Source organism: Xenopus laevis, chromosome 6L, assembly GCF_017654675.1.
Source record: "Xenopus laevis strain J_2021 chromosome 6L, Xenopus_laevis_v10.1, whole genome shotgun sequence".
In the NCBI taxonomy this organism is placed as follows: domain Eukaryota; kingdom Metazoa; phylum Chordata; class Amphibia; order Anura; family Pipidae; genus Xenopus; species Xenopus laevis.
Window position 1 is genome coordinate 98,974,885 of NC_054381.1, and position 27,750 is coordinate 99,002,634.

General features: G+C 38.1%; 1 protein-coding gene across 1 annotated transcript; it reads left to right on the forward strand.

Annotated features, from left to right (window-relative positions):
* The first annotated feature begins 563 nt into the window (after nucleotides 1–563).
* On the forward strand, nucleotides 564–27,750 carry rnf144b.L (ring finger 144B L homeolog). The gene is made up of 8 exons (XM_018267821.2): nucleotides 564–946; nucleotides 10,951–11,152; nucleotides 11,899–12,003; nucleotides 14,146–14,206; nucleotides 17,608–17,809; nucleotides 22,181–22,325; nucleotides 26,050–26,139; nucleotides 27,134–27,750. Exons 2-8 carry the CDS (start codon nucleotides 10,988–10,990, stop codon nucleotides 27,275–27,277), a joined length of 912 nt encoding a protein of 303 aa, XP_018123310.1. The 5' UTR covers nucleotides 564–946; nucleotides 10,951–10,987; the 3' UTR covers nucleotides 27,278–27,750.

The window sequence follows — 27,750 nt, forward strand, 5'->3', positions numbered from 1 at the left end:
AGGTCTGGACTGAGAGTTAAAATAGGCCCTGGCATTTCAGGTACACAGAGACCCAAACAGCCCACATAAAGGCCTGAACAGCCCCCACCGGCCCAATACATAGTGACTGTCTATGGAGTTATACAGCAGCCGCTCTGGCACTTGCCAGAACCCACAGATTGCCAGTCCGGGCCTGCAGCTGCCCCATTGCCATTTGCACAGATTCCCAGTCTGGCTATGGAATATTGGTACCCACTGGCAGAGAAATCTCCTGAAAATACCTGTCCCTTTACAACTAGGTCAGTTATAAAACTGAGGAGGCAAGTGGGAGAAAGGGGAACGTCTCAGGTAACTAAACCGTAGTGACAATTTTATTTTCTGTTTACAAAAAACAATGACATCCAACGCAAAGTCGCCTTTTTTATGCAATATTTATATAATGTTTCATGTATTGTATGTAATGCTCCAGTGTCAAAAGAAAACACAACTGAGGGCGGAGTATCGACTTGCGCAGCAACTTATCAGCGGGTAGAACTAAAGCAACGAAATGCTTCCGCCTTATACCCATTGCTGAACATGTAGGCCCACTAAAAACTAGGAGGGAAGTGAAATGGCAGTGCGTTGTAAGACGTATTGACTGAGCGTGGATGTAATCACCTGCAGTTAAGCAGGAGGAAAGCCCACATGGGAAGCAGGAAGTGCTCGGGCTTCCTGGATTATGACATGCAGATGCAGCGCTCCCTTAGATACTGCGTTACAAGCCGTGACGTGCTCTGGAGATGATGGCAACTTGCTGTGAATAGAAGAGGGGAGGGGATTAAGTGCCAGAGCGGCTGAGAGAGCCGTGAGAGCTTTGCGGAACACAGGGAGATGGAGTGAGAAGGAGAACGTGCCTTCACCAGACAGTCAATAGAAACCGTCCTGAGAAGGAGGAGTGGAGTCTGGGGAATGTTATTTCTTACTCAAGGTATTGTAAGCTGCTTTTCCTCACGGCCAGCTAGGGCTTTATTCTGCAGATGGGATGTGTAGGCTGCTGGGATCTTCATTGTGTGCTCATCCAGCTGTTTCACTGCAGCTTCTAGCATGCCACATAGCCAGCCTGTTAGGGCATGATGGGAGTTGTAGTTTAACCAGGACCAAGCAGAAAGATTGGAGATGGTACAGTGCAGCACCTCCATCTACACTAAACTACGGCTTCCACAATCCCCACTTTCACCTCTGAGAATTCTAGTATAACAACAGTTGGAGGGGCTACAGGTTAATGGGTATGTTACATTGTTATAGAAGGGATGCAGGGCTGGTGGGGCTAGTCCTACCCTACCCAAAACCTGTTCTTAGTTTTCCAACAGCTGGCGAGGCGCATTGCACACAATCCTCATGTTTTTCTGATCAGCCCCAGCAGACCTGTGTGTGTGTGCACAGAAGCAGTGCTGTCAGCCAGAAACAGGCACTTTCCAGCTCCTGTATGGAACTGCAGTTTGGCTCAAGCCAGTAGATCAGCTGAGTTATTTACCCCCAAGCTGTGTACCTGTAATCAAAACAAGGATCACAGGCAAAATGGCCATTATTTTGTGAGTTTGCTGATCATCCAGTCTGAGACTGACGTATATTATAAGGTTTGGTTGTAGGTAAAGTTGTGGGATGCGTTGCAGCAGGGTGAGCGTTCCTGTGTCTGTTTACATATCACATACAAAAATGATTGTTGTGAATTCTACTCATTGCATGGAACACTGCCTCCCCATACATATGCTTGTGTATTGGACATTTTCCCCAACTCCATTATCCATTTAGAATCCATCGTTGACTATAAAAGACTGTGTGTGTATATGTATATTACATAAATCATATATTTCCAAGAGTCCTCTACCTCTGTTGTACTACAACTCCCAGAAGCCATTTCATCACGAGCCTGCGTTCATGCACTTTATGTGTATTACATTATTATGTTATCGGGCACTAGAATAAGTTACATATTAGGCAATAGGCCCGGTACTCGGAGAGGTTTGGCAGCATCATTCTTCTGTATACATTTTCTCTGCAGCAAGGCTAGTTCATTAAAAAAAACAAAAAAACATCAAAACAAACAGTGAAGCAATGATAAGCCTCTGTTAATGTTTACAGTTTGCTTGTGGCAAGATACTGGAACTGTAGTGGAACTATGCCAGAACTGAACAAATGTTCCCGAGTAACAGAATGGTTTTTAAACATTAAAAAATATAAATTTAAAGTGTTTATAATTTGTTCTACTTTGATACAAATGAATTGCTTTTAATAGATTTTTTTTTAAACTTTGGTGCTCATTTGAGTGTTCCTTTCAGTATATCTTCTCTAAAACTTCTGTTGTTGCATAATCTTGTCAACAGCAATTGAGAAATACAGAAGGAACAATTGTTTCTCTGCTGGCATGATGTAATTTTAAGCAGTTCCTATGGAAGTTCCCTAAGTTCTGCTATTAAGTACAGGGACAGGAAAGGTAACAGTGAGTGTGCGGGAACTCAAGATTGTGTTCTAAACATAATAATAGGTAAGTTCTTAATAATAAGTTGCCTTTTAACTTCTAGCTGTGTATTCCTATGTTACATGTTCTCAGGATATCCTTAGAGGGCACAGGTGGATCTATCATTTGGGTAGTAATTGTAACAGACCCATCTGTGTTCCTGTGTGGATATCCTGTAAACTTGCAATAGTGAAGATCCTACATCAGTCTCTTATTGTTCCTTATAGTCAGCTGGTATATTCTCACTAAATAGATATGATTTTCCTCAAACGAATAGTTTATACAGTGCGTGGAGATCCGGTTTGGACTGAGGAATATATAATAAAACCCAGTTGTAAGGAATAAGGCATTCTGTAACATACTAAAAGTTAACACTAAAGGTATTGTTCATCTTTGAGTTCATTTTTACTATGATGTAGAGCAGTGATCCCCAACCAGTAGCTCGTGAGCAACATGTTGCTCTCCAACCCCTTGGATGTTGCTCCCAGTGGCCTCAAAGCAGGAGCTTATTTTTAACGCCAGCCTTGGAGGCAAGTTTTGTTGGATAAGAACCAGATGCACTGCCAAACAGAGCCTCGGTGTTGGTTGATAATCCACATAGGGGTTACCAAATGGCCAATCACAGCACTTATTTGGCACCCCGGGAACAATTTTCATGCTAGTGTTGCTCCCCAACTCCTTTTACTTCTGAACGTTGCTCACGCGTTCAAAAGGTTGGGGATCCTTGATGTAGAGAGTGTTATTCTGAGACAATTTGCAATTAGTTTTCATTTTTTATTACTTGTGGTTTTTGAGTTAATAGCTTTTTATTCAGCAGCTCTCCAGTTTGCAATTTCAACAATCTGGTTGCTAGGATCAGAATTACCCATAGCAACCATGCATTTATTTGAATAAGAGACTGAAGTATAAATAGGAGAAGCCTGAATAGAAATATGAGTAATAAAAAGTAGCAATAACAATAGATTTGTAAGTTTACGGAGCATTCGTTTTTTTAGATGGGGTTAGTGACCCCCCATTTGAAAGCTGGAAAGAGTCAGAAGAAGAAGGCAAATAATTAAATAACTTTAAAAAAAATAATTAAAGACCTATTAAAATGTTGCTTAGAACCGGCCAATCCATAACATACTAAAAGTTAGCTTAAATGTGAACCACCCCTTTAAGGTGAACTACCCCTTTAAGACAGTTTGTACATAAAGCTATTAAAAAGATGCCCTCCCATTTCAACATAACAGGAATGTCAGTCATCCCTGGTCTGCCCAGTCCTAAACTCCCTTTTTCATTCATTTAGAATTCAAGTATTCCTTAAGGGTAAGGGCACACCGGCGACCAATCGGCTCTTCTGTTTCCCCATGTCTTCCGCCTGCTTCAATGAAAAAACACCTGCGGCAATGCAATTGCCCGAAGTTTACTCGTGAAGAAGCAGTTTGGGGAGATTAGTCGCCCCAAAGAAGAGGCGATTAGTCGCCGGGCAACTAAATGTCCCCGAATCTCCTGGTGTGCCCTTACCCTTAGGCATTTCTATAGGAACTAAGTTTTACCTAAAACTTGCTTTTCATAGGTAAAATGCCAAAATGATTTCCCTTTATATTGAACACAGCAGGTATCACCTGACTACTACATTGAGCTGACCACTAATCCTGTATAAACTATAGAAAAAATAAACACTGATATGGATAGATGCAAAGAATTTGTTTGTTTTTTATTGTTTTTTTTTCTGTCTCGTTTGGAGGAGACTCACAGAATAGAGTGGGGAAAAAAATCAATATCTCACAGCAAACACAGTTAAAATGCCCCTGCGTACAGTGGGCTTTTAAAATAAAACCTTACAACCCTACAACCCTTAAAGGAACAATAACACCAAAAAAATGTAAGTGTTTTAAAATAAAATATCATGTACTGTTGTGCTGCACTGGTAAAACGGATCTGTTTGCTTCAGAAACACGACTATAGTTCATATATATATATTGTTCATATAAACAAGCTGCTGTGTAGCAATGGTGGAAATTGAAAAAAGTCTATATGGCACAGGTTAAATAGTGGAAAACAGATAACACCATTATGTTCTACAGAGCTTATCTGCTATCTGCAACCTGAGCCTTTTCTCCTGGCTTCCCCCATTGCTACACAGTAGCTTATTTGCATAAACAATAATAGTAAACACAGCAGTTTTACTACTGCAGTGCAATACTGCATTATATTTTTATTATATTAAATTTTTTGATGTTACTGTTTTTAATTCTCTTTTTTCCTAATAGGATAGCAGCACTCCTTTCTACTTATAGAGTGGCAGCCAATAGGAAATGAGCAGGCTTTTCTGACCAAACTCTTGCTCATTTGTGAGTGGCTGCAGATAGTGCTTCTGGTCCTCTACCAGGAGGATAATAAAGTATACTATAAAAAGTATCGTGCCAGGGCCGGAACTAGGGGTAGGCAGAGTAGGCACTCGCCTAGGGCCTCTCACCTACCTCCAATCCGGTCCCCTCACTCCCCGACTCTCTGTGTTATTTCTCCCCCTTTTCGAGCTTCCACAAGCGAGCGTCGAATCGTGTGTGGGCATGCTCAGCCAGTGCCGCAACAGGTCAGGTTGCCTAGGGTGCCTGGCCCGGCTCTGTATACTGCAAAGTGCTTTATTTTGTTTTATAGTAGCAAAATATGCACCATTTAAGCGAAAGGTGCAAACACAGTGGGTTCTGTTTTTCAGGCATGCACAGCCGTGTAATACATTTAATTCTAGTGTATTCTGAGCTTGAGGTGGGGACTGACAGGCACGTTGTTTTGTGCCTTGAGGGTTTTTTTTTTTCAAGGTTTGCTTTATATTGCATTAATAACTCATCATCATTTATTTATATAGCGGCAACAAGATACGCAGTGCTTTACCTTAGTTATAACAAACAGGGAATAAATGGAGGATAACAAACAAGGGTTTACAGACTATAATAGGATTAGAAGGTCCTACAAATTATAGTTTACAAACTAAAGGTTAGGGTACAATTGAGACATTAGGATTTTAGAAACAATTTTGTGATTTATGATACAGCAATGATTGATTAATTAAGGTACATTGAATAAGCTTCTATAAACAGGTGGGTCTTTAAGGAGCGTTAAAGAGAAAGTCTGACAGCTTGAGGCAGAGAGTTCCAGAGAAAAGCAGAAGCCAGAGAGAAGTCTTGTAGATGAGAATGGGCAGAAGTGATGAGAGGAGAAGCCCTATTGACACTGAGGCTCCATGTGTTACAAATTGTAACTGATGCAGAGCTTACTTACTTCTATAGATACATTGCTCCCTTGCTGTCTGCAGTATGCAGTCCTTATTTACTGTAGCAATTTTAGACCATATTATTTAATTAACATTTTATGTGTTCTTTTTTTAAACCGGTACCATTTTTTACTCAAGGCCTTGTCTTATTTTCTACATATTCATAGTCTGGATTATATCAAAATGATGATGCTATACAGTAACTTCAAGGGACCGCTTTCTTAGGATTGGGGCCATTAAAATAACCTGGAGGGCAATATCTTGCAGTATTGTTTCAGACAGTAAAAAGAGCTATAACTGAAAAATTTCAGGGGGATCAAGTTATAGATTTATTTAGGTTCTCTTGTGGGTGGCAGGAACAGGTAATACTAATTTAAAAATGATTAAACTGAATAATTGACCTTGTTTTCTACAGGTATCAACTGACTCTAGTAGTGTAACTAGATGTTACTGGGCTCCACAGCAAATTAATTTTAGGGCCCCCAACATATACACAGGTTGTCCTGTTTTACCAATATGTGTTGAAATTGCTCATTAGCTAGGGACTCATGGGGCCCCCTATACCTCCTGGCAGGTCCGGACTGAGAATTAAAATAGGCCCTGGCATTTTAATTAGAGGCCCAATCAGTCCACATAGAGGCCCAAACAGCCCCAACCAGCCCACTAAATACTGACTTTCTATGGGACCTTATAGCAGCCCCTCTGGAATTTGCCAGAACCCACAGATTGCCAGTCTGGGCCTGCCTCCTGCAGCCACAGGGTCTGCTTCCTCTGTAGTTACACCTCCTGACTGACACTTTTCTTTTGCTCTATACGTTGTTCAGTAAACCAAGCCTTGTATGTGATAAAGGGTAACTAAAGCAAAGGATGAAGCAGCTTCCATCAGTTCCCATTAGGGCAGGGGAATGTAGGAAATTTGTTGCATGTGCATTTAGCACTTAGCAATGAAATACAGTACATCTGCTTCAGTCATTATGGATTTCCTGAGGAGTCTCATCTAATTACTATTCACTGAAGAATTTCCATAGTTGTAATGGGTTAAAAAAATACTTTAATGTATTTCTGCCTTCTTAACACTCCCAGTATTTGTGTCTGCCAGTAATTCAACTGTTCCCAAGCTTAAATTGATATTTTGTGCTTGGTGATTCCGTGTACATGTTATATATGTGCATATTACATACTGATAACTATGTAATGGCAATAGCACTCGGACCTGTCAACCCCACTGGTACACTCATAGGCCAGTGTTTTAAAGCAACAAATGCCTGACTTCTGAGTGTACCTGGGGTTCTAGCCTGTTGCCACGGTAATGGATAATAGGCATTTTTGATTGTTGTCTTCTACCTGCTCAGCTGCAAATTCATTGCCACAGTTACATTTGATTACATCAAACTACAGTTTTGCTGGTCATTAGTTTTCACAGGATTTATAGAGGCTTAATTTTTTTTTGTGTCTTAAAAATAGACACTGTAAGTTGACTTCATTACAAAAACTGGAACAATATGTTTCTGAGAGCTGTGGCAAGAAATTCCAGGCTGAATTCTTATATGTAAGTCATGGTAACAGCTCATAGCATTCTGAAGTGGTTCCAGATCTCCTTATAGTACACAACCACTGTTTATTTTGTTAAAACTTCTTGTATTTTGTATCTTAAAAAGCCTGCCTTTGACATTTCTAACCATGGAACTTGAAGTTGTACTCGGTATGGCAGTTCTGAATGACTTGGAGCAGAGAGTTTTGATTTATATTCAGAAGAAAAGTTAATTATCAAGATTGTTAAACCGGTTGCATATTGTTTCCCTAATAGCAACTCCCATATTATCCCAAATAATATACTCTACCACTCTGTTACCCCATCACCTGCAGCGTGCATTGTTTTGTAATGTATCTTTTGTCATTTTAGATGTAATACATGATCTTGTGCAGTGCAAGAGTATAAATTCTCTAGAAAGAAAACACAATGATAGCAATATCCATGCAGGTGTTGGCTCCTTCATTCTTCTTTAATTTTGCACCTCTGTTAGGGCTCTTACTGATGAGCGGTTGAAGCTGCGCTCCCCTGCGTTCCGTTTTTCTGCGTTCAGCCGCAGGGGAGCGCAAGAATAGACGCATTTAGCTTTTTTCAATGGGGCTGTACACAGGCGCGTGTAGCCGCTGAACGCAGGTTGAGACTTTTTCCTGCGCTCGGCGCCTACACACGCCTGTGTGAGTTCAGCCCCATTGAAAAAAGCTAAATGCGTCTATTCCTGTGCTCCCCTGCGGCTGAACGCAGAAAAACAGAACGCAGGGGAGCGCAGCTTCAACCGCTCGTCAGTAAGAGCCCTTAGAATACATAGCTATAGTTGCACTTCAAATAAAAAACTCCTCTCCCCAGCTTGAGTTTTTGTTGATAGTTATGCGGTTTTTCCCAGAAGTTTAGGTTCGATGTCCCTGTGTAGTGTTCTAATACAGTTTATTGGGGGTTCACTAAAGGGGACCTGTCACTCAGACAAAAGCAGCTGCATAATAAAAGTCATTCTCAGACTAATAAAATCCAAATAATTTTTTTTAGATTAAAACATCCATACCTGTTACAAACTCGTTTAGAAGTCTGAGCTGTCAATCGTGTATTGCCTGCCCCTTCTCTATGCCTCAGGCATAGGGGCGGGTCAGGCAATTACTTTCCATTCTGCACTTCCTAGATGTTACTGCACTCCCCAGAACCCCCCTCCCCCTTACCACCTAATTGTGTTGCCATGTGCATTGTGCCCCCATTTCTAGCACATACACAAGATTTAGGCATAATGCCAACAGTGTCCTAAAAATGGCATCTGCCTGCTTGCTGTGATTATTAATTCCAGTGAATATTTTTTATAGTATAAATGAAGTTTATTTTTGTGTAACATCAGAAAATAGGATTTTGAAGTATTTCTTGAGGTGACAGATCCCCTTTAAAGGAACATTTTTCCCTAAATTGTCTTTCTTTTCAACAGCAGCCTACTGCATTTAAAGAAATTCAATGTCCCCTCCTCATTTTCTTGGCTTGATGTGCATTTAGGTTGCCACCTGTTTGGTTTTGAGCCAGACAGCCCGGTATTTTGAAGGGCTGCCCGGGTCAAAACTTCCTGGCCAGTTTTCCAAATAAGGAAAACTGGGCAGGACTCCCCATGATTGACACGGCAATCGACTGATTGCCGCGTCATAGCCCCACCCCTCAACATCACGGTCCCGCTCCTTCACATCACGGCCACACCCCTATATGTCACGGCCCTGCCGCGTGAGGGTCCTGCCCCTCCACTGGGGGAAAAGGTGGCAACCCTATGTGCATTCAGAATTCTGTAATAGCAAATATGATCTTGTCACCCTAGCCGTATCTATGTTTCTCTATTTTTCTTGCCAAATGGGATTTTTCATTCTTCCTCATCATTCATATGAATTAAAGCAGTTGGGGGTTGGTGTGATGACAGTTTTACCACCAGCAGAGATAAAAGATGTTAGAGAAATAGGCTTGTGTGCCTCCATTAAGGATCATTTGTGTCTTATTTAGGATAAGATACAAGGTACTGTTTTATTATTACAGAGAAAAGGGAAATCATTTTTAAAAATGTAATTAATTTAATTAAATGTTTACAATGCAGTCTATGGGAGATGGCTTTCCCATACTTAGGAGCTTTCTGGATAATGAGTATACTGATAAAGAATCCCATACCTGTAATATATAAACATGGTGAAGTAGTGACCCCTCTCCCCCCCCCCATTACCTTTCTGTCCTTAAACTTCCTGATGTTCAACCCCATTCCCCCAATAAAAATCAAAATGTTAAAACGCCTTGGTTTTAGGTTATATGAATATCCAATATATTTATTGATCATCTAGTATAGTCAAGTTTTTGTTATTATTTATTTTTATGAAATAAATAAATTATAAAATAAATTATTTTTTATTATTTTGTTATTATTATTATCTGAATTTGTATCTCTGATTCTTCACTTCTAAATAAATATTGTACAAAAACTGGTGCCTTTTTCATACTTCACTGTAAAGCTTTGTGTTACAAATGAACTGAATACTATTGCCCTGTTGCTGCATGTCCTAGGAGTGGAACTGATATTGTAAAACCTGTTCGCCTGTGTGTACTTTGCATGACTTTTTTTGTAAATAACTTCTGTGTGCTTTGGCACAACTTGTCTTGAAGCAGTACACACAGTCATTGATTGAACCCTGCTGCCATGATTGTGTTTTGCTGTATTTAAATAAATGTTGCTTGATCAGTGCTGTGGATATTCAAAGATCCTTGTAGATATGGACTTTATTTTAAAAATAGCTTTACCAGGGGTGTAACTACAAAGAAAGCAGACCATGTGGCTGCAGGGGGGCCCAGAATGTATAGGGGCCCCAGGAAGCCCTAATTCATATACAATTTCAATTAAATGTTGGTAAAACTTGTAGACATTTTGGGGGCCTGAAAAATAATTGGCTGTGGGGCCCATTAAGTGCTGTCTATGACTTTCAAACATTTCTTCACAGGCATTCAGAAAAGTTTGTATGAAATAAAATAAAATAAAGATATATATATTAACTTTTTTTAGTCCAGTATTTAAAAATAGATAATACATGCTGTATTAACCATTTAACATGATGCTAAATTCAATGAGTAACTCGACTGAGAGCATTCCTTCCTTGGCTTTATAATGCTTTATAATGATAAGAAGATAATTGAATTATGTATAATCTCTGTAAAGCACTGCAAACATGTGTTGGTGCTATATAAATACCAGGAAATAAATAAAAAGTGGAATAGCCCTCACCAAGTGTCCGCATATTTTTTTTTGTTAACTTTCATATGTATAGCTACCATGGTGGCAATTTTGACAGGCTGTGGCATGGATGTCCACATCACACATTATCTGATCACTGATGAAGTTGGCCTATGTGTAGATGTCTCTGGCCAGGGTCAGACGATTTCTGATTTCGGCCTACGTTTCTCCACAGGCCAAGAATCCACTGCTCTTGCGCTCCTGCTCTGCCTGCACCCAGAAGCATTGTTTCCGCTCAAGTGCAGGCAGACACGGGCAGATATCGGCGCCCAAACAACATTTTGCGCCAAAATTCGCCCGCAGTTAAAAAGACAGGGGGAGCAGCAGGGAGAATCCGCATTCATAAGGATCGTCTGGCCCTAGCCTTAAGTTTAAGCAGTGTCCTTCGCTTATTTATCTGGTATGTTTGGTTTGTCTTTCAGATTTGAGGATTTAGAATGCTGCTTATCTAGAGCAAATATGGCCTCTGCTGGTAAAGTGTGCCATCACACCATGGTGGCAGGCAATTCAAGTCCCGGAGAATTGTCCCTGGAGCCTTTAATACTGTGCAAATTGTGTCTTTGTGAACATCCCATTGATAAGATGACCTCCCTACAGGCATGCAGTTGTATTTTTTGCACATTGGTGAGTTTTTTTTTTTTTGGTCATTATTTTGTTTAAAACCTTGGTCTCCATTAACACTGCCTTGCCAAACTATTCAGACCCTCAACCAATTCTCTGTAATTTTCTCTAATATTTTTATTATAATCCACTGCAATAAAAAGATATTTTTTTAAACAACTTAGATTTATGTTAATATTAAGAAGAAATAAAATATGTTCTCTGTTTAAGTATACATTGCCTACATTTTAATATTTTTAAATCTACTTTTTACAGCTATTACTGCTTTTGGCCTTTTGCAGTATTCCCCAGGGTCTAGCAGGCAATGCAGTGACCTGCATATATTTGTACATTCGCCACAATATGCTCTTGTGTTTTTTAAATGCAATTGTAAAAATGCTTAGGTTTTAGTCATAGAGCATTGCAACAATGCAATTGCTTTTTTGCAAATTTCTTCTTCTTTTGTGTTTTCTGAAAAATAACTCAATACTTTATAGTTCTGATCATTCTTGGTCAAACACCTTTCATGGCATGCTAGTGTAAATTCCAGTAGTTCAGTTTCATCAGTAGCCAACAAACCTGCCTGTATGTTTTTACAATGTGGGAGGAAACCCATACATATAGTATTATAGTATATACTGAACCTACCTACAACAGGGCTGCAAGGCAGTAAGCCACTTTGCTTTTGTGGGCATCTTGGGAGTTGTAAATTAACTTTTGCCATTTATGATGTGACAGTGTTTCTGACTGAGTGTTCTTACCTCCTATAGTGTCTCAAACAGTATACTCAGTTTTCTATCCGGGAAGGCTTTGGATCCACAATCACTTGTCCAGACACGGCTTGCACAAGCAAGGGTATCCTTCAGGAAGCAGAGGTATTGACATTTGTAAAACTCCCCTGTTTAAGCAAAGCCTTGACGTTTCTGCTAAATTCCTTTTTTTTTAGTAATTTTACTTACCACTAACAAACACCTGGTATCCATCTTTTCTTGCCAAGGTAGTCAGGGACAATAGATTTCTTGTTTTACTTTTTATTTTGCTTTAGATAAAGTTTACTTTGCATCAGCTCAGTCAATGCATTGCCTTTCACTGAAAAATCAAAACATCCCGAAGTTCCACATCTATGAACTTTTCAACCAGCCTGCACACAGCAGCTACTGGCGTGCTAATAACTGCTTTCTGTGGTGTCTGTAGGCTTTCTTTGGCATGATTTTTATTTGCTCAATTTTGATGAATATTTAGAGTTTGCTTGGCAGTGGAAATATGTGGTCAATATCTGTGCTATTTAAACACCTTTTCTTTTCTTAGATGTTCATTTTACTTTTTCTCATAAATAGGAGGCTTTTATTTAGAAAATATTGTGCACCACATTATACTGCATACTAACTATTTGGTTACACAGCTGACATGTAGTTAATAATTATTTGATTGGCAATGAAAATTCACAATGCACAGTGCCTGACAGGCTGGATTTTATGTCATATCTCTGCTTATGCTCAAGTATTAGTACTATTATTTTTTATAAGGTGCCAGCCATTTTCCTTAGCACTTTGCCAAACTATGTAAATACAAAGACAACATACAAATTTGGGTTAGTTATAAATGCAAGAGAACATACTTGTTGAAACAGTTAGGGCAATGGGACACAGTGATTTGTAAACTTTTTAGAGAGGCACTTATCACTTGAAAACAACAGCGGCTATATAAAATGTGCAATTGCTCTTAAAGGAACAGTAACATCAAAAAATAAAAGTGTAATAAAGATGTAATGCAGTGTTGTCCTGCACTGGTGTTTGCTTCAGAAACACTACCATTGTTTATATAAACAAGCTGCTGTGTAGCAATGGGGCAGCCATTCAAAGGAGAAAAAGCTCAAGTTACACAGCTGATAGCAGACAAGCTTTGAAGAACATAATGGTGTTATCTGTTATCCACTATTTAACCAGTGCCATGTAGCCTTTTTTCAATTTCCACCATTGCTACACAGCAGCTTGTTTATATAAACTATAGTAGTGTTTCTGAAGCAAACACATCAGTTTTACCAATGCAGGGCAGCACTACATGATCTTTTCATTACTTTAAAACACTTTCACTTTTCTGTGTTTTTTTTTTTTTTTTGGAAAATGGTTTCAAATGACACAGGCTGTCTATATGTAATTTGTATGTTCAGTTTATATACTGTATGTCATATGCTTTATAACCATATGCCGTTTTGCCCTATCCAATGGTTGACCCATGGCTGTACAGCAGCTTATTTATATAAACTATAGTTGTATTTCTGAAGCAAATACACAATTTACAACACACAATGCAAATAAAACACACTTATTTAAACTGAAATAAATCTGGTTTTCTGAGAACTTGTATATTAATAAAAGTTTTAAGGAACATGTTTCCCTGATAGTTTACTGTGAGGTGGCTTACACTGTCTGATCATTGAACATTTGGAAAAATTTAGTGATTGTGTGGCTAGACCAACGCATGTAAACATGTTAATAATGCATTAAAATAATTCTTAGTATGTGATTAAAAAAACAGCACTACAGAATATTCTTGCAGTGGCTTTTAAGCTGTTTTTCCAGGGTTGTTTTTTTCCCATTGATAATGTGTATGTACAGATATTAGGTAAAACAATACATATTATATGTTTCAAATGTGCTACAATCACATTTTATTTTTATTTACTCAGTAGAGCTCAAAGTGACTGGTAAATTCATCCACTGCTGGTGTGTTTCAGGTTGTGTCTAAAAGATAATGTATTGTTAACTAATCCCTCATCGAAAAGAACAACGACGTGCAATTGCACCCCATTGCAAACCTGTTACAAATGGTAGCGTAAAATATATACAGTAATATATGTACAGTATCTGCAAAACAATGAATATCACCTATTGATTCCCAATATATTTTACTGAATAATTTCCCTAATGGCATTTTTTTTGTTAGACTAGTTTAGTCATCTAGTCATTTTCTGTCGGTTTTGTTGCTTATAGACTGATTTCAATATTTCCTTTTAGATTTCTGCTTTGGTACCTGTTGAACAGCTACAATTGTATCAGAGGTTAAAACTTGAGAGAGGTAAGATATATTCTTGTGTTTGTGAATTGCAGTAACTTTTAGCTTGCACTGGGCCAGTACATGTGCTAAATCTGGTTTTCAATTCCATTTTCCTTACCGTGTTAAAGGAATTGTTCAGTATAAAAGTAAAAACATGGTAAAACGATAGGCTGTGCAAAATAAAAAATGTTTCTAATATAGTTAGTTTGCCAAATGTGTAATGTATAAAGACTGGAGTGACTGGATGTGTAACATAATAGCCAGAACACTACTTCCTGCTTTGCAGCTTTCTTGGTTTACAGTGATTGGTTACCAGGCAGTAACCAATCAGTAACTTGAGGGGGTCATAACTGTTTGCTTTTGAATCTGAGTTGCATGCTAAGGCCCAACTACAAACTCACTGAAGAGTTATGTCCCATGTGGCCCCCTTTAAAGTCACTGACTAACTCAGAGTTAGAGAGCTGAAAAGCAGGAAGTAGTGTTCTGGCTATTAGATATACAGTCACTCCAACTTTAATAGATTACATTTTTGGCTAACTAACTATATTCGATTTTTTTTTATTTTGCACAGCCTTTCTATTTACCCAGTTTTTATTTTTACACTGAACTGTTCTTTAAAGCGTGTGAAATTAATGTATTAACATTTTTAAAGCAAAACTAAGCCACATCTAAGTAATTCAATATGATCTAAATAATTCCTCCATCTTTAACCTGCCAACATCTGCAGAACTACAGCATAGATGCTGCTTATGCCTGCTGCATAAAAAAAATAAAATAAAATGCATTCAGGTTAGTATTAGTATTTGGCCAAATCTTTTGTGCAGTATGTGGGATAACTGGCCCAATACAAAAATGATCTGTCTATTGCATTTTGAAAATAGTATTCTGTGCACACGAAAAAAAATTGGCTTTAGTTTTTTTTGGCAACAAAAGAATGTCATTTACAGTATTTAACTGTTGCAACTTCCTCTGTGTGACAGAGCTACTGTATAAATATATATTTGCCATATTAATAACCCGGATGAGTTTCCAGGTTCCGCAAACTTCTGTTCTCTGTCTTCCTTTTATTAGCCTTAGTTCAGCCACAATCAGCAACCGGTACATCAAAATATGATAGCTTTTATATTCCCTGGTGTTATTTCCATGTTAATGATCTACCCTGAGAAAACAGTCTTCCAGACACAAACCTCTGTCTATTGAAGTTAAGGTGGTCATAATTCGGCTTTGCAGGTAAATAGGATCATGCACTATTTGGCCACACATTGGTGGCTAAACTAGTCTCACTCAGGAATAGAATTCAGATCCCCCGTGGGGGAATGGGGAATGCATATTTATCAGAGTATAAATCTAGAGCTTACCACAGTCTGCCAGAGTGAAATTCCGCCACTATTCATTTTTATGGCAGTTTTGGGAGCACATTTATCTATGGATGAAAGTGAGATTTCACACCTTGATAGCAGCGATGTTCATTTCACTCTGGCATACTGTGGCAACTGGCAAGCTCTGGTTTCACTCTTTGAAATATGCCTCCATGTTAAAGGTTGGTGCAGCCCTCATTACTTCTAGAATTGCATAGTGTTCTATTCCTCATGTCAGCTGGAGGCATTCCCAGACCAGATTTTTTGTCTCAATAAATAAAGTTTCATTGCGATCTCAAGACTGAATAAGTTGCTTACCGATGACTTCAAAATGAAAAAAATATTTGATCACTTTAGTCAGGAACAGGTTACTCTGTTTATAACCAGCTTAACTTTTAACTTTCCAGATGACCTGGGAAGCACATTTGCAAGAAAATGATTAACAGTCTCGTTCTTTTTTTCCTCTCTTTTGGAAATTCCTTTAGCTTGTGACCCAGGGTAACGTGTATTGCACAAACAAGTATAAGGAATCATCACAAAAAATATAATGGAAAAATAAAAGATCAATATATTTAACAACTAGAAAAATCCAAAAATAAGGGCAACTCTTAGAATGGTGTATAGGCTACATTGATGGCTGTTATCAAAACAAATGTAGTTCACTTTGTATTGACTTGCATGTGAAGTGCCCTAATTAGACCCAATTTGCAGTTCTCACCTTGTGATTCTACATTCTGGGCAACTCTGTTTTCTTTGTATGTCAAGGAATGAAGTGATCAGTTGTGAGCACATTATTTAAGTGTCCTTGTCAAAACGTTCCATGTGCCATGGCCCTTTGATTTTTCATATTGCATAAAAATGTTGTTTTTCTATATTGATATTGACATTGACCAGATCCACAGGTAAAAAAAAATTAAAACCATTGTCCATAGCATTATGGGATTGGGAACACATTTTTATGCAGAAGACAACCATATACTAGGCATTCTTGCTGGTTCATTGAATGTTGATGTTTCCAGGAGAATGCTTATGTATAAACCACTTAAGCGATGTAATAGTTCATCAGCGATAAATCATAAACAGAATATCACTTAAGTTGTAAATGCATGCAGAGTCATCCAGAAATGTAAATGGTTAGTTATAATGACTGGATTGTGGGTAATAAATATACAGCAGCAGCTTCAGTACCTTTTTAGATCTTCTGCATTAGTGAAGGCTGTTTAAAAAGTATTAGAGAGGATAATTAAGTCATTTAGATAAACGATTTTATAATTATTTTACAGTAATGTGAGTAAAAAGTTACTCTTCTATTAACACAAGCAGATCTGGAAGCATTTCATATCACTTTTTAGTAATAAACATTATTATTTCTGAATTACAGATAGGTATTCCCAGATAGCAGTGCTTTATGGAAAATAAATAGGTTACTGTGATGTTATTATCTGCTTGCTTATATACTAGTTTGGGAATATATTTGCAAAATATTTGCAAATTTGACAAAAAGAATAGTACATTTTACTGTTTTTAAATATTGCATCATTTTGCCTCATTCTATAAATTATATTTTCACATATCTTTAAAAGACTGTCGATCATAGCCAGAGCTTAACTCTGTGGTGGATTAGGGAATAGGGGCATGGTTTTCTGATTGTTTCAGTCTTCTGTTGAGGCACAATGTTTGGTCTGCCATTGCTACCTTAGCCTTTAACAAGATTAAGATATTGGCAACACTTATATACCAGCCATATAGCTATAATTTCAAGAATATATTTGGGCAGCGTAATAGGCATATATATATTTGCTTCCAATAAGGATTAATTATATCTTAGTTTTTATTATTTGGATAAAATGGAGTCTATGGGAGACAGTGTTTCCATAATTTGGAGCTTTCTGGATAATGGGTCTCAGGATAACAGTTCCCATACCTGTGTGTGTGTGTGTGTGTGTGTATATTTGAAGTGCGATCAGTAAATCTGAGCATCATAACATTGGGAGTTAGATCAAAGTGATATTCATTGTATTTTGTTGTTGTATACTATTTTTTTATGGATTTTTTCTATTTCAGAGGTGCATTTGGACCCCTGCAAGACATGGTGCCCTACTGTCGATTGTCATACTGTATGCCAAGTAGAAACTGGTGATTCTGGTCTGCCTGTACCAGTGGACTGTTCAGCTTGCCGCCTTAAATTTTGTTCTGTTTGCAAAAACATTTGGCATCCTGGACAATCATGCCAAGGAAATCTGCCCATCATTCCTCCCGAGAAAGGGTAAGTCGCACACTGTCTTGTTCAGTATTAGTGGTTCAAAAATTATAGGTGTCGATACAAAACAGCGCAGAGGTTCTGCTGCAAAAGTGCCTTTATTTAACACAACATGTTTCGAGCACCAAGGCTCTTTATCAAGTGTATATAAGCCAAACCAGTGTACAACATTAAATACAATAAGCCCCACCCACCATCCATCTGATTGGTCACTTCAGCCAGTGCTGAGAGGGTTTGCAGCTTGGCTGCTTACATAGTAACATAGTAACATTGCTCTTTGTGAGAACTGTAAAATCAATAAGAGCTATTTACAAATGAGCACCAGCACTGCTACTTAAAACCTGCTGGAGACACTATTATTCGAAATATAATATACAAGTTTGAACATTCAGCAATTATTTACACAATGTTGCCAAAATTGTGAGAATGCTGCCAAGCAATTAAATGTAGCTATAATAAGTTACTAAGGTATCTTACCAAACAGGAGAATCAATTCAAATTCAAAGGCAGCTTTATCTGTTAGGGGAAAGGGAACAAGGTTAATAATTGTTTCTACAGGAAACACACCATATTCCATTGGTCGTTCAGGCCTAATGGTTCTAAAGCATTTAGTTTTTTTTTTATCCAGATGGCTTCTTTTTGTAGGAGTAACTTCTTTTTATCACCTCCTCTTTGGGGTTCTTGGACTACCTCCAGGACCAACCATTTTAATTGTGACAGATTATGTCTAGCGTGGTTGAAATGGCGAGAATCAGGGGTATCAGTGTAGGTATTAGGTTTGAAATTCTTGATATCACCTCTATGTTCTTTTATCCTGGCCTTTATTTGTCTTATTGTTTGGCCTACATATACCTTCCCACAAGGGCATTTTAACATGTACACAACCCCAACTGTGTTACAAGTAGCATAGTGTCTGAGTCGAATGCTATTACCTTTTGTGGGATGATGTACAGCCTCGCCTTTAATGATTGATGAGCAACAGGCACAACTCAGACACAGAAAGGTTCCTATATTAGGTTTGCTTTTGAATATTGTTTCCATTCTACTTGGAGCCTTGGCTTCCGCCGGACACAGTATATCTCGTAATGTGGAGCCTCTTTTATAGCTAAACAACGGTAATTGTGAACAAATTTTCCCTAAGGATTTGTCATTCTGCAGTATTGGCCAATACCTCCTGATTGAGTTTTTTCAATTGGTTTACTTTGCTTCGCAACTTTGCTAACAAAAGGGATTCTCTTTTGGTTTTCTACCCTTTTTGCCTCTGTTTTTGTTAGAAGTGCGGTTCTTGGAACCTCTCCTACTAGGTTAGCTGTAGTAATAAGGTTTTTTTTCTTTAAAGCCTTTTTCTTTGAATCTATCTATCAATGTGGAGGCAGCTCTCCAATAGCCCTGCTCGTCTGAGGCTATCCTCCTAGCTCTCAGAAATTGTCCTTTTGGGATCCCTTCTATGCAGCGTGGGTTATGGAAGCTGGATGCTTTCAACAGGTTATTTCTGTCTGTGGGCTTTCGATACAAATCTGTGGTCAATCGACCTCCCTCGAGTGTTAATTTCACGTCCAGGAAATTTAAGGTTTTCTTGGAAGTTTCAATTGTAAATTAAATAGAAGGGTGTTTACTGTTTGCTTCAGTGACCATCTCATGGAATTTTAGAACATCCCCCTTCCAAATCACCAAAATATCATCCACATACCGTAGATACAGGATCATTTGATTCCTCTATCTGTGTTTAAGGAAATAATCAATTTCTAGCATGTGGACGAACAAGTTGGCAAATGAAGGTGCGACCGCAGCCCCCATTGATGGCCCTTGGCGCTGCCAATAGTATTCCCCTTCAAACCTGAAATAATTCCTTTTAAGGACAATATTTAGGCCATCAAGCAGAAAATATATTAAGTTGCAAATTAATCTCAAGTAAGGCTTCTTCCACACATTTAAGTCCTTCATCCTGCGGTATAGAGGTATATAAGCTAACTATATCAATACTACATAGAGTATAATCCATATTTAATAATGGTAGTATAGCTAGTCTATTCAACAAATCGTTAGTATCCTTTAGGCAAGTCTCAATACCCTGGACCAAAGGTTGTAAGTAAGAGTCAACCAATTTAGACACTGGCTCTAGAACTGAACCAACGCCAGAGACTATTGGGCGCCCTGGAGGATTGAATAAGGACTTGTGTATTTTAGGTAGCAAATACAGGACTGGAGTACGTGGATGTTCAGTCATTAGATACTCCATGGTACTCTTAGTAATGGTGTTGTTATTACACGTCTCCGTCACCAATGAGTTAATTTCACTCATAATTTCAAATACAGGATCATGCCCGATTATCTGGTAGTGTCCAGGTGTGGTTAATTGTCTCTGTACTTCTAATATGTACCCACTCTTATCCATGACTACAGTGGCGCCACCTTTATCAGCCTTTTTAATTATAATGCTGTCATTCATTTTTATGGATTTTAGCGCTAATTTATCCTCATGGGTTAAATTGGGTACAGATTTGCCAGGGTGGTTCAGTATTAGGCTGCTCTTTTTTGTGACTAAACAGAAGCTAAATGCCATTAAGAATTAAAACAAAAATCTCCTGCAGTTCATTGCACAATTCCAATACAAATATTTTCTGTCACAGTGTTTGTTTGAATTTTAATTTGCTTCCTTGTTAATCTGTATGTTTTCATAACATGATTGTGGGCTAAGAAAATCACAGCAACAGTTAAAGCACTCTAAATCAATTGCAAATTTCTATATGGGATTTATAGATCTGTAATGTATAAACAAAAAATAACATATAATTTGCATAACAGTTTTGAGGATGTATGGTCAGAGCAGCGACTGATAAGGGGTAAAAAGAGAGTCTTGAATGTAGATTTGACTCCTGCTGAATCATACCTTGCGCCTCAGAATGACATGCAAGGTATGGGGAGGGGGCGGATGCCTACATGCCCCCCCCCCCACCTGCCTACCTTGAATGCCAGCAGCGTTTGATTCAAGCTGCAGTCTGCAGACCTCTGCACTCTGTTTTGATGCACAATGTCCAACTCAGTGGACAAAGTGCAACAAAAAAAAAGACCTCCTTTTTTTGGACTTTGCACATTGTGTGGGGCATTGCAAATGAGTATTGCTGCCTAGTGTTGGAAGCTCCCCTTACCAGGATTGCTCCCTCCCTGACTCCCTTGTGGAAATATTTACTGTCACAACACTGATGTATCTCCCTCAGCTCATCATGAAAGGACAGTAGTTGCGAACTAGAACATATCAACATGTTCCCATGGTGCTTGTAAATGGTTGCTGTGGAAGTGTATACAATTCTGTATAAGAAGTGACCAAGGTAGGCTGATTCAGGAATATGTGATACTGTTCCTGGCAGTAAACCCCTGCATTTTTAGGACACTGAAGAGGGAAAGAGCAAAACGAGACAGCTGACTGAACTGTCTGAAGTGCTGCAGCAATGCCCTCAGTACTCTTGAAAGGTTTTTGTCTAGAACCATTTTTGTCCCTTACACTAGGTCCTAATAACATTATAGAAAGACTACCGTTGTTTATCTGACAGTCCTCTAAAGTCCTTATATTTTAACTTCCCAAGTTTGTGTGCTGCACAAAAATGCTATAGTCTCATCTTAAATGCCAAGTATATTAACCAGGAAATGCCTTAAAAGCATTTACATATAATATTCATTGAAAATTTTCCATAGACAGAAAGAGAGGTTTTGGAACCGTTTAATTTTCGTCAAATGCAGATTAATAGGAACCAATCAGCAAGTGGCATTTACTGATTACCTGTTTAAAAGAAAACATCGGATTGGTTGCTATAGCTTACTAGACCTGGTGTCAATGTTGCAGTTTTTATTGGCTTCAAATTATTCAGCTTAATTAAGAGCCAGATAGTTTTTGTACTTTCACTCTGAAAAAAAGAGTGACTAAGGAGAACATACACAAATACTCCTAGTACTAACAGTACATTGAATTGTTACCTTAACCCACTGGCTGAAGTAAACCTATAACTCCCATGGAATTTATCTTATGGAGTCCACGGTGGGTGCATTAGTGGAATCTCTAGTGATCATTTCTTGTAATTCTCCTTATTGGCTGCCCCACCCCTTTCTTTACCGACTGTGGTTGCTGGACTTGTGCCATAGTTATATGCTGGCACACCACCAGGTCCAGACGGGGATTCAAAATAGGTAACTGTATTTCAAGTACATAGCAGTCCAATCAGTCCCCCACAAGCCCAGTAAATAGAGACCATCTAGCTTACAGCAGCCCCAATGGTTGTCACTTAATACTGTGTATATAATGGAGTTAGTGTTTCCTTATATAAAAACCACTGACCTCATCTAAAGGCCTGTATAATGATATTTTATTTTTTCTCATTTCAGAATCCTTCTTACTACGGATGTAGATGCTTGTATCAAGCAGTGCCCCGTCTGCCGGATATATATAGAGAGAAATGAAGGATGTGCACAAATGATGTGCAAGAACTGCAGACATACATTTTGCTGGTACTGCTTGCAAAACCTTGACGTGAGTGTTTGATAATTAACAGTAAAATAATCACAAAGCCTAACCTAATGTTAAATGTGGCTTTTTTACAGACCAGCAAGCAGGAATTGCAGCAGTACACAAGCAATTCCTACCATGAGTATCTGACATTTGCAACTTGAGTCCTAAATATGTAGCCATATTCAGAGATTAAGGGGGTTATTTATCAAAGGTTGAGTCTGTGAGGTTTTTTATACCTCAAATGAATTTACAATTCAAATGTTTTCTGATTTATGAAAAAACCCTAAGGGAGAAAAACTCAAATCAGTGAATTTGGGGTGAACAACTTGAATACTTTAATTGATCAAGTTTTCGGTGAAAATAAAAATTGAAACCCACCTGAAAAAAACCCAAACATAATGAAGGCTACAAACATCTACAATTGGTTCAAGTTACTTGTAATTGACTTCTACGAGACCTTGACAGGTTTTAGCTGGGTAAAATAAATCTCTAAAAATGAGAAAAACAATTTAAAAAAAAAAAAAAACATTTTTTTTGTAACACGCAAATTAGTTTTGATTGAAAAATACTCTCAAAAACTTTTTTTGGGGGGGGGGAAAAACAACTGAACCTTTAACAATTAACCCCTAAATGTAATGGTAAGCAAAAATTTCGAGAAAAATATTACAGAATGGCAAGTGATTCATAAGACTGTTTCTTAAAAGAATCTGTCTTCTGCTTATAAATATTTTCTTACATGTGTTTCACGGCCATGTCATCTGGAGTAATGGGATGCGGTTACCGTTGCTTTTCAGCCAACTGAAATATGGCGGCTGTAAATTTGTACCTGGGCAGTAACCCATAGCTATTTGCCCACTGTTTATAAATGACCCCCATTGTTTGTGACATTGACTTTAGTGTCTGTGTATTTATTTAATGCCAAAGCCAGACAGGCTGTGTTTATCAAGTCTCTCCGACAGTAACCTCTCTTAGCAGGTAAATTGGTTAATTCTGTAAATGGTTAGTGCCAGCAATAATCCCCTCTACTATCCCCCTTGCAAGTCTACTGGTGCTTAAAGGGTTAAGTTATTTGTTCTGTTGAAGGCAAACTGCAATGAGTCTGAGCCTGCTTGGCTCCGGGCACTCATTTCATTCTATGCATATCTTTGCAAGAAGCACACCCATATTGTAAAATGCCTTACGTGGGGGTACAAGCAGATACAATACTTCTTAAATAAGATTCAAATAATTTAATTCAATGTAAACCTCATTGTAGTAAGAATATATACACTCAACCAGCACAATAAAATAAAAAAAGCTGAGTGCTGGTACTAACAAAATTTATAAAAAAAAAAAAAAACCTGTAAAACAAATCAAAGAATATTTTTGTTTTCTGAATTTTAGTTTACATATAAGCTGTGTGGTCAGAAACTTCTCATCTGTACTTTAAACAAACCTAACTTAAAAAGCTCATGTATATCTTTATTTATTTAACACAACTGTTTGCATTTTGCTTTAGATTTTTACAGTATAAAAATAGTACAAACATTAAGTGGCACCTATTAAGAGACACGTGGGCTTTGTTCCACAGAACTTGTAATGTAAGCCGTCTTCATAACGAAAAACTTCTATTTTTTTATTTGGAGCATGAAATTGCATTGCACATCCAAGCATACATTATTATTTTTTTAAAGCAGGCTTATACAGTCCTTAACTTTTTTAATATAACACAGTCAAGCACATTTACCAGAACTGCACAAATTCGGGCCTGAGCAGTAACCTATGCAATCAATTTGATTTTTCTTTCCTTGTTCACCTGGTTGCACAAAGCTAATTACTGATTGGTTGCTATGGGTTACTGCCCAGCCCTGTGTTGGTAAATGAGCCAGATAGTGAGAAGGCAAGCCTCTGATGGATGCACACTGGGACTGGTTTTAAAACAGGGCAATATATGTGCTGGGTATTTGTATAGGGTTGTTTATTATTTTTGCAACTATGGAAATAAAAAGCTATTACAGTAATTTATAGCTGTCTATGCCATCTTGATGCCAGATCACTTGGCTACAGTATTTACTTGTTAAGGGATAACAATCCTATTGGAGGTTTTTGCAAGACAGGCTGGCAACAGTGGAAGTTTTGGCAAGAAACTGCATTTGAATCAGTAGCACCTTAAAAGAAGTATGGTTAATAAAGCCTGATGAAAACAGCTCTGTATTTATTAGGGATGCACCAAATCCACTATTTTGGATTTGGCCGAACCCCCGAATCCTTTGTGAAAGATTCAGTCGAATGCCAAACCAAATCCGAATCCTTATTTGCATATTATTGAGGAGGGAAAAAGAGAGACTTACATGTGATAAAAAAGTCACATGATTTTAAGGATTTGGATTTGGTTCGCCAGGCACAAGGATTCTGCCGAATCCTGCAGAAAATGGGTGAATACTGAACCAAATCCTGGATTTGGTGTATCCCTAGTATTTACCAGTGTTACTGGTTTTAATCATAGGGTTACATTTAAAGTACATTTGCTTAGGGCAGTGTCACTGCAGTAGAACTGTATTATTGTGGGAAAAGAACGTAGCTGTTTTGCACCATAACACAATTCCACTGACATGGACACTGTAATTTCAGTGTTATGCAATGCAAATGTATAATAGAGTATATTGTTGATCTTGCACAAACAACAAAACACTCAAAACAGCAACTATAAAGCTTTTTCTTTGAGCAAAGGTGAATGTTCTGCAGTGTTTTTTCCTTTCTCTCCCCCCCCCTAAAGTGTAGAACAGCCTTCCAGCTTGTTCAAACAAACCTTATTGATTGCCTAATACCATGCATAGTTGGAAAAGCTTCAAGTTTCCATGGAGTGCAAAACTAGAAATCCATGGTGCTTAATATTTACTAGATCATATTTATATGGATTATATCGGAAAATACATACATTTCCCTGACTGGGAACTGTAAAAGAAAGCATCAATATATGGTAGAGTATCGCCTCTGCACATGGGTTTTCTACAGGGTTTTAAACAATTAAATCCCCAAATGCTGACCAACTCAACTGCTAAGATAGGCTCATGTTTTAAAAATCATTACACTCTTGATTTTTTTTAGGATATATTACCCAAGATATCTGGTTAACTGCTTTGAGATAGGTTGTTGTAATGATTTGATGCTACAGTGAACAAACAAATTATTGCAAGCTGCAGGATATTTATATTCCACGAAAAGAGCATGCATTTATGTAAATGAGGGAACTGCCATTTGCTTTCTTTGCCAGTGGTAATTAATCATGTTCCCAACAAATAATAAATATTAACTGGACACTGTTGAGGCTCACAGGGAGAGACTAGGGCTTCAGGCAGTATATAAATGATGTAAAGAACCCATGTTCTGTGCATAGTATAAAAGCCATGGACTCTACTATGAAGGGAATATATATGGAGGATAAATTATATGCATTATTTTCCCTTTTTAAATGGAACATTTCCCAACCAACACAAAATATAGCAGTGTAAAAGACAACTTTTACACATGTCAAAGAGTTTCTAATATCTCTCTGTCATTAGATCTTAATTATCTAGTTTGATCCTGATCATGTTATTGGCAGCCAGGTCCTAATTCCATTCAAACTCAAAAGGGAAAGATTTGGTATCTAGAAGCACTTCCTTATGTTCTTTTGTGATGGCCCAGAAGTGGTACCTTTTATGTTGACAAAATAATAATAAGATCGTACATTTATATGTAACTAATTTAAAGTGCTTTGTTTCAGAATGATATTTTTCTTCGCCATTATGACAAAGGACCATGCAGAAATAAGCTGGGACACTCAAGAGCTTCTGTGATGTGGAACAGAACACAGGTAAGCCAGTTAAGCCTGCCCTCATGTCTGGGTTGAATGGCCTCGCCCTTTAGTATTCTGCATTGGCATAGTTCTGTTTAAGCATATGTATAAGTAATCATATTGTTTCAGAGGCAAAGAACTTCTCAGGCTGTGCAGCACAGTGTGTTGTCTGCCCTTACAGGATAATCTCAGTGATGCTGCACATATGCTGGAAAGCAGCATAGTAATATACTTTAACGCCAAATTTTGCCTTTTAATATACTTGTGGAATTGTTGATCTAAACCACATCAATATGTATACCCAGGGGAATGGGATTTAAATTGAATCCCATGTCACCAACTGTATCTGATTTGACTCTGGGAAAAGGGTTTTACCCTATAAAATCTGGTCTGATGGCGTTACATGAAAATCACATAATTAAAGTCTTTGTCACATCAAATTGATTTTATTGTCATTTTTAGCAGGGCTGTTGAATTATAAGAGATAATACAGGTGGGCACAAGGCAGCTATGTTAATACAATACCAAGAGATTGTGAAAATCTAAAGGTAGCCACACAGGTTGATAAAAGGTGCCAGCTTGGTCCCTCCAGACTGAGCCAGCAGAACACTGACTTGTTTACAGAGATAGATGTGTAGGTTTGAAAATCCCATTAAGCAATGACCACAACTGTTTGTGGTGCTGTCCTTAACCTGATGGGTCTCTGTAGGCCCGCTCTATAAACTGATCTTTGGCCCCCATCAGCCTGATTTGCCCCAGCTCATCGGTTGGCAGACTGGGCAAAATATGGCTTTACCAAAAACCTCACCAAACAAGCAGATCTCATCATGTATGGCTAGCTTAAGCCCAATATATTTCACTGTGTTTGTCATAAGAACAACCAAAAAGCACAGACCTTTGTGACAGAAGAAAGAATCAGAAATCTTGCAGTGAATGATGGATTTTGTGTGTTTTTATTTCAGCTTCTTGCATATTTATAAAAGTAACATTTTTTTGTTTCTATTTTCTTTAGGTTGTGGGGATCCTTGTGGGCTTGGGGATCCTTGCGGTTGTTACATCTCCATTGCTGCTTCTGGCATCACCTTGCATTATCTGCTGTGTGTGTAAATCTTGTAGAGGCAAGAAGAAAAAAAATGGCCCACCTCCCACAGCCTAGCGCGGACACACACCATCTTGGCTTTGGCTCGCAAATGTATGGATAAAGTACTGATTCACTCAAACACATTCCTGTATTTTATTCATTCACCTTCAGTTTTGTGGGAGGAATGACTGGATAAATGCAAAATATGATTTAAGTAGGGTTCTTGCCAGTTACAGGATCCAGCCTACTTTTTGTATGAGTGTTCTGTGAGACATTTATGATTGAGGGGACTTTGCTCTTCACAGAACTTTTTGTGACAGCCACAGATCTATGCAATTTCCATACATTCATCATGTGGGGAAATACACATTTTTTGCTTTTCATGGTGCAGAACTGGAGGATAGAGCCAAGGAAACGCTTCCCCCAAGACATAAAAGTGCACCTTGCACCTTAAGCTCCATCAGTAAATATGTATATAGAAAATTGTGTATCATTTTTGTAAATATGCTCCTATATTGCCTTGTGTTAAAATACTGTTTTTTAACCCA

Coding starts and splice junctions, on each gene's coding strand:
- rnf144b.L (XM_018267821.2), top strand. CDS start 10,988: ATGGCCTCTGCTGGTAAAGTGTGCCATCACACCATGGTGGCAGGCAAT. Junction 12,004..14,145: donor GTATCCTTCAGGAAGCAGAG/GTATTGACATTT, acceptor ATTTCCTTTTAG/ATTTCTGCTTTGGTACCTGT. Junction 22,326..26,049: donor ACTGCTTGCAAAACCTTGAC/GTGAGTGTTTGA, acceptor GCTTTGTTTCAG/AATGATATTTTTCTTCGCCA.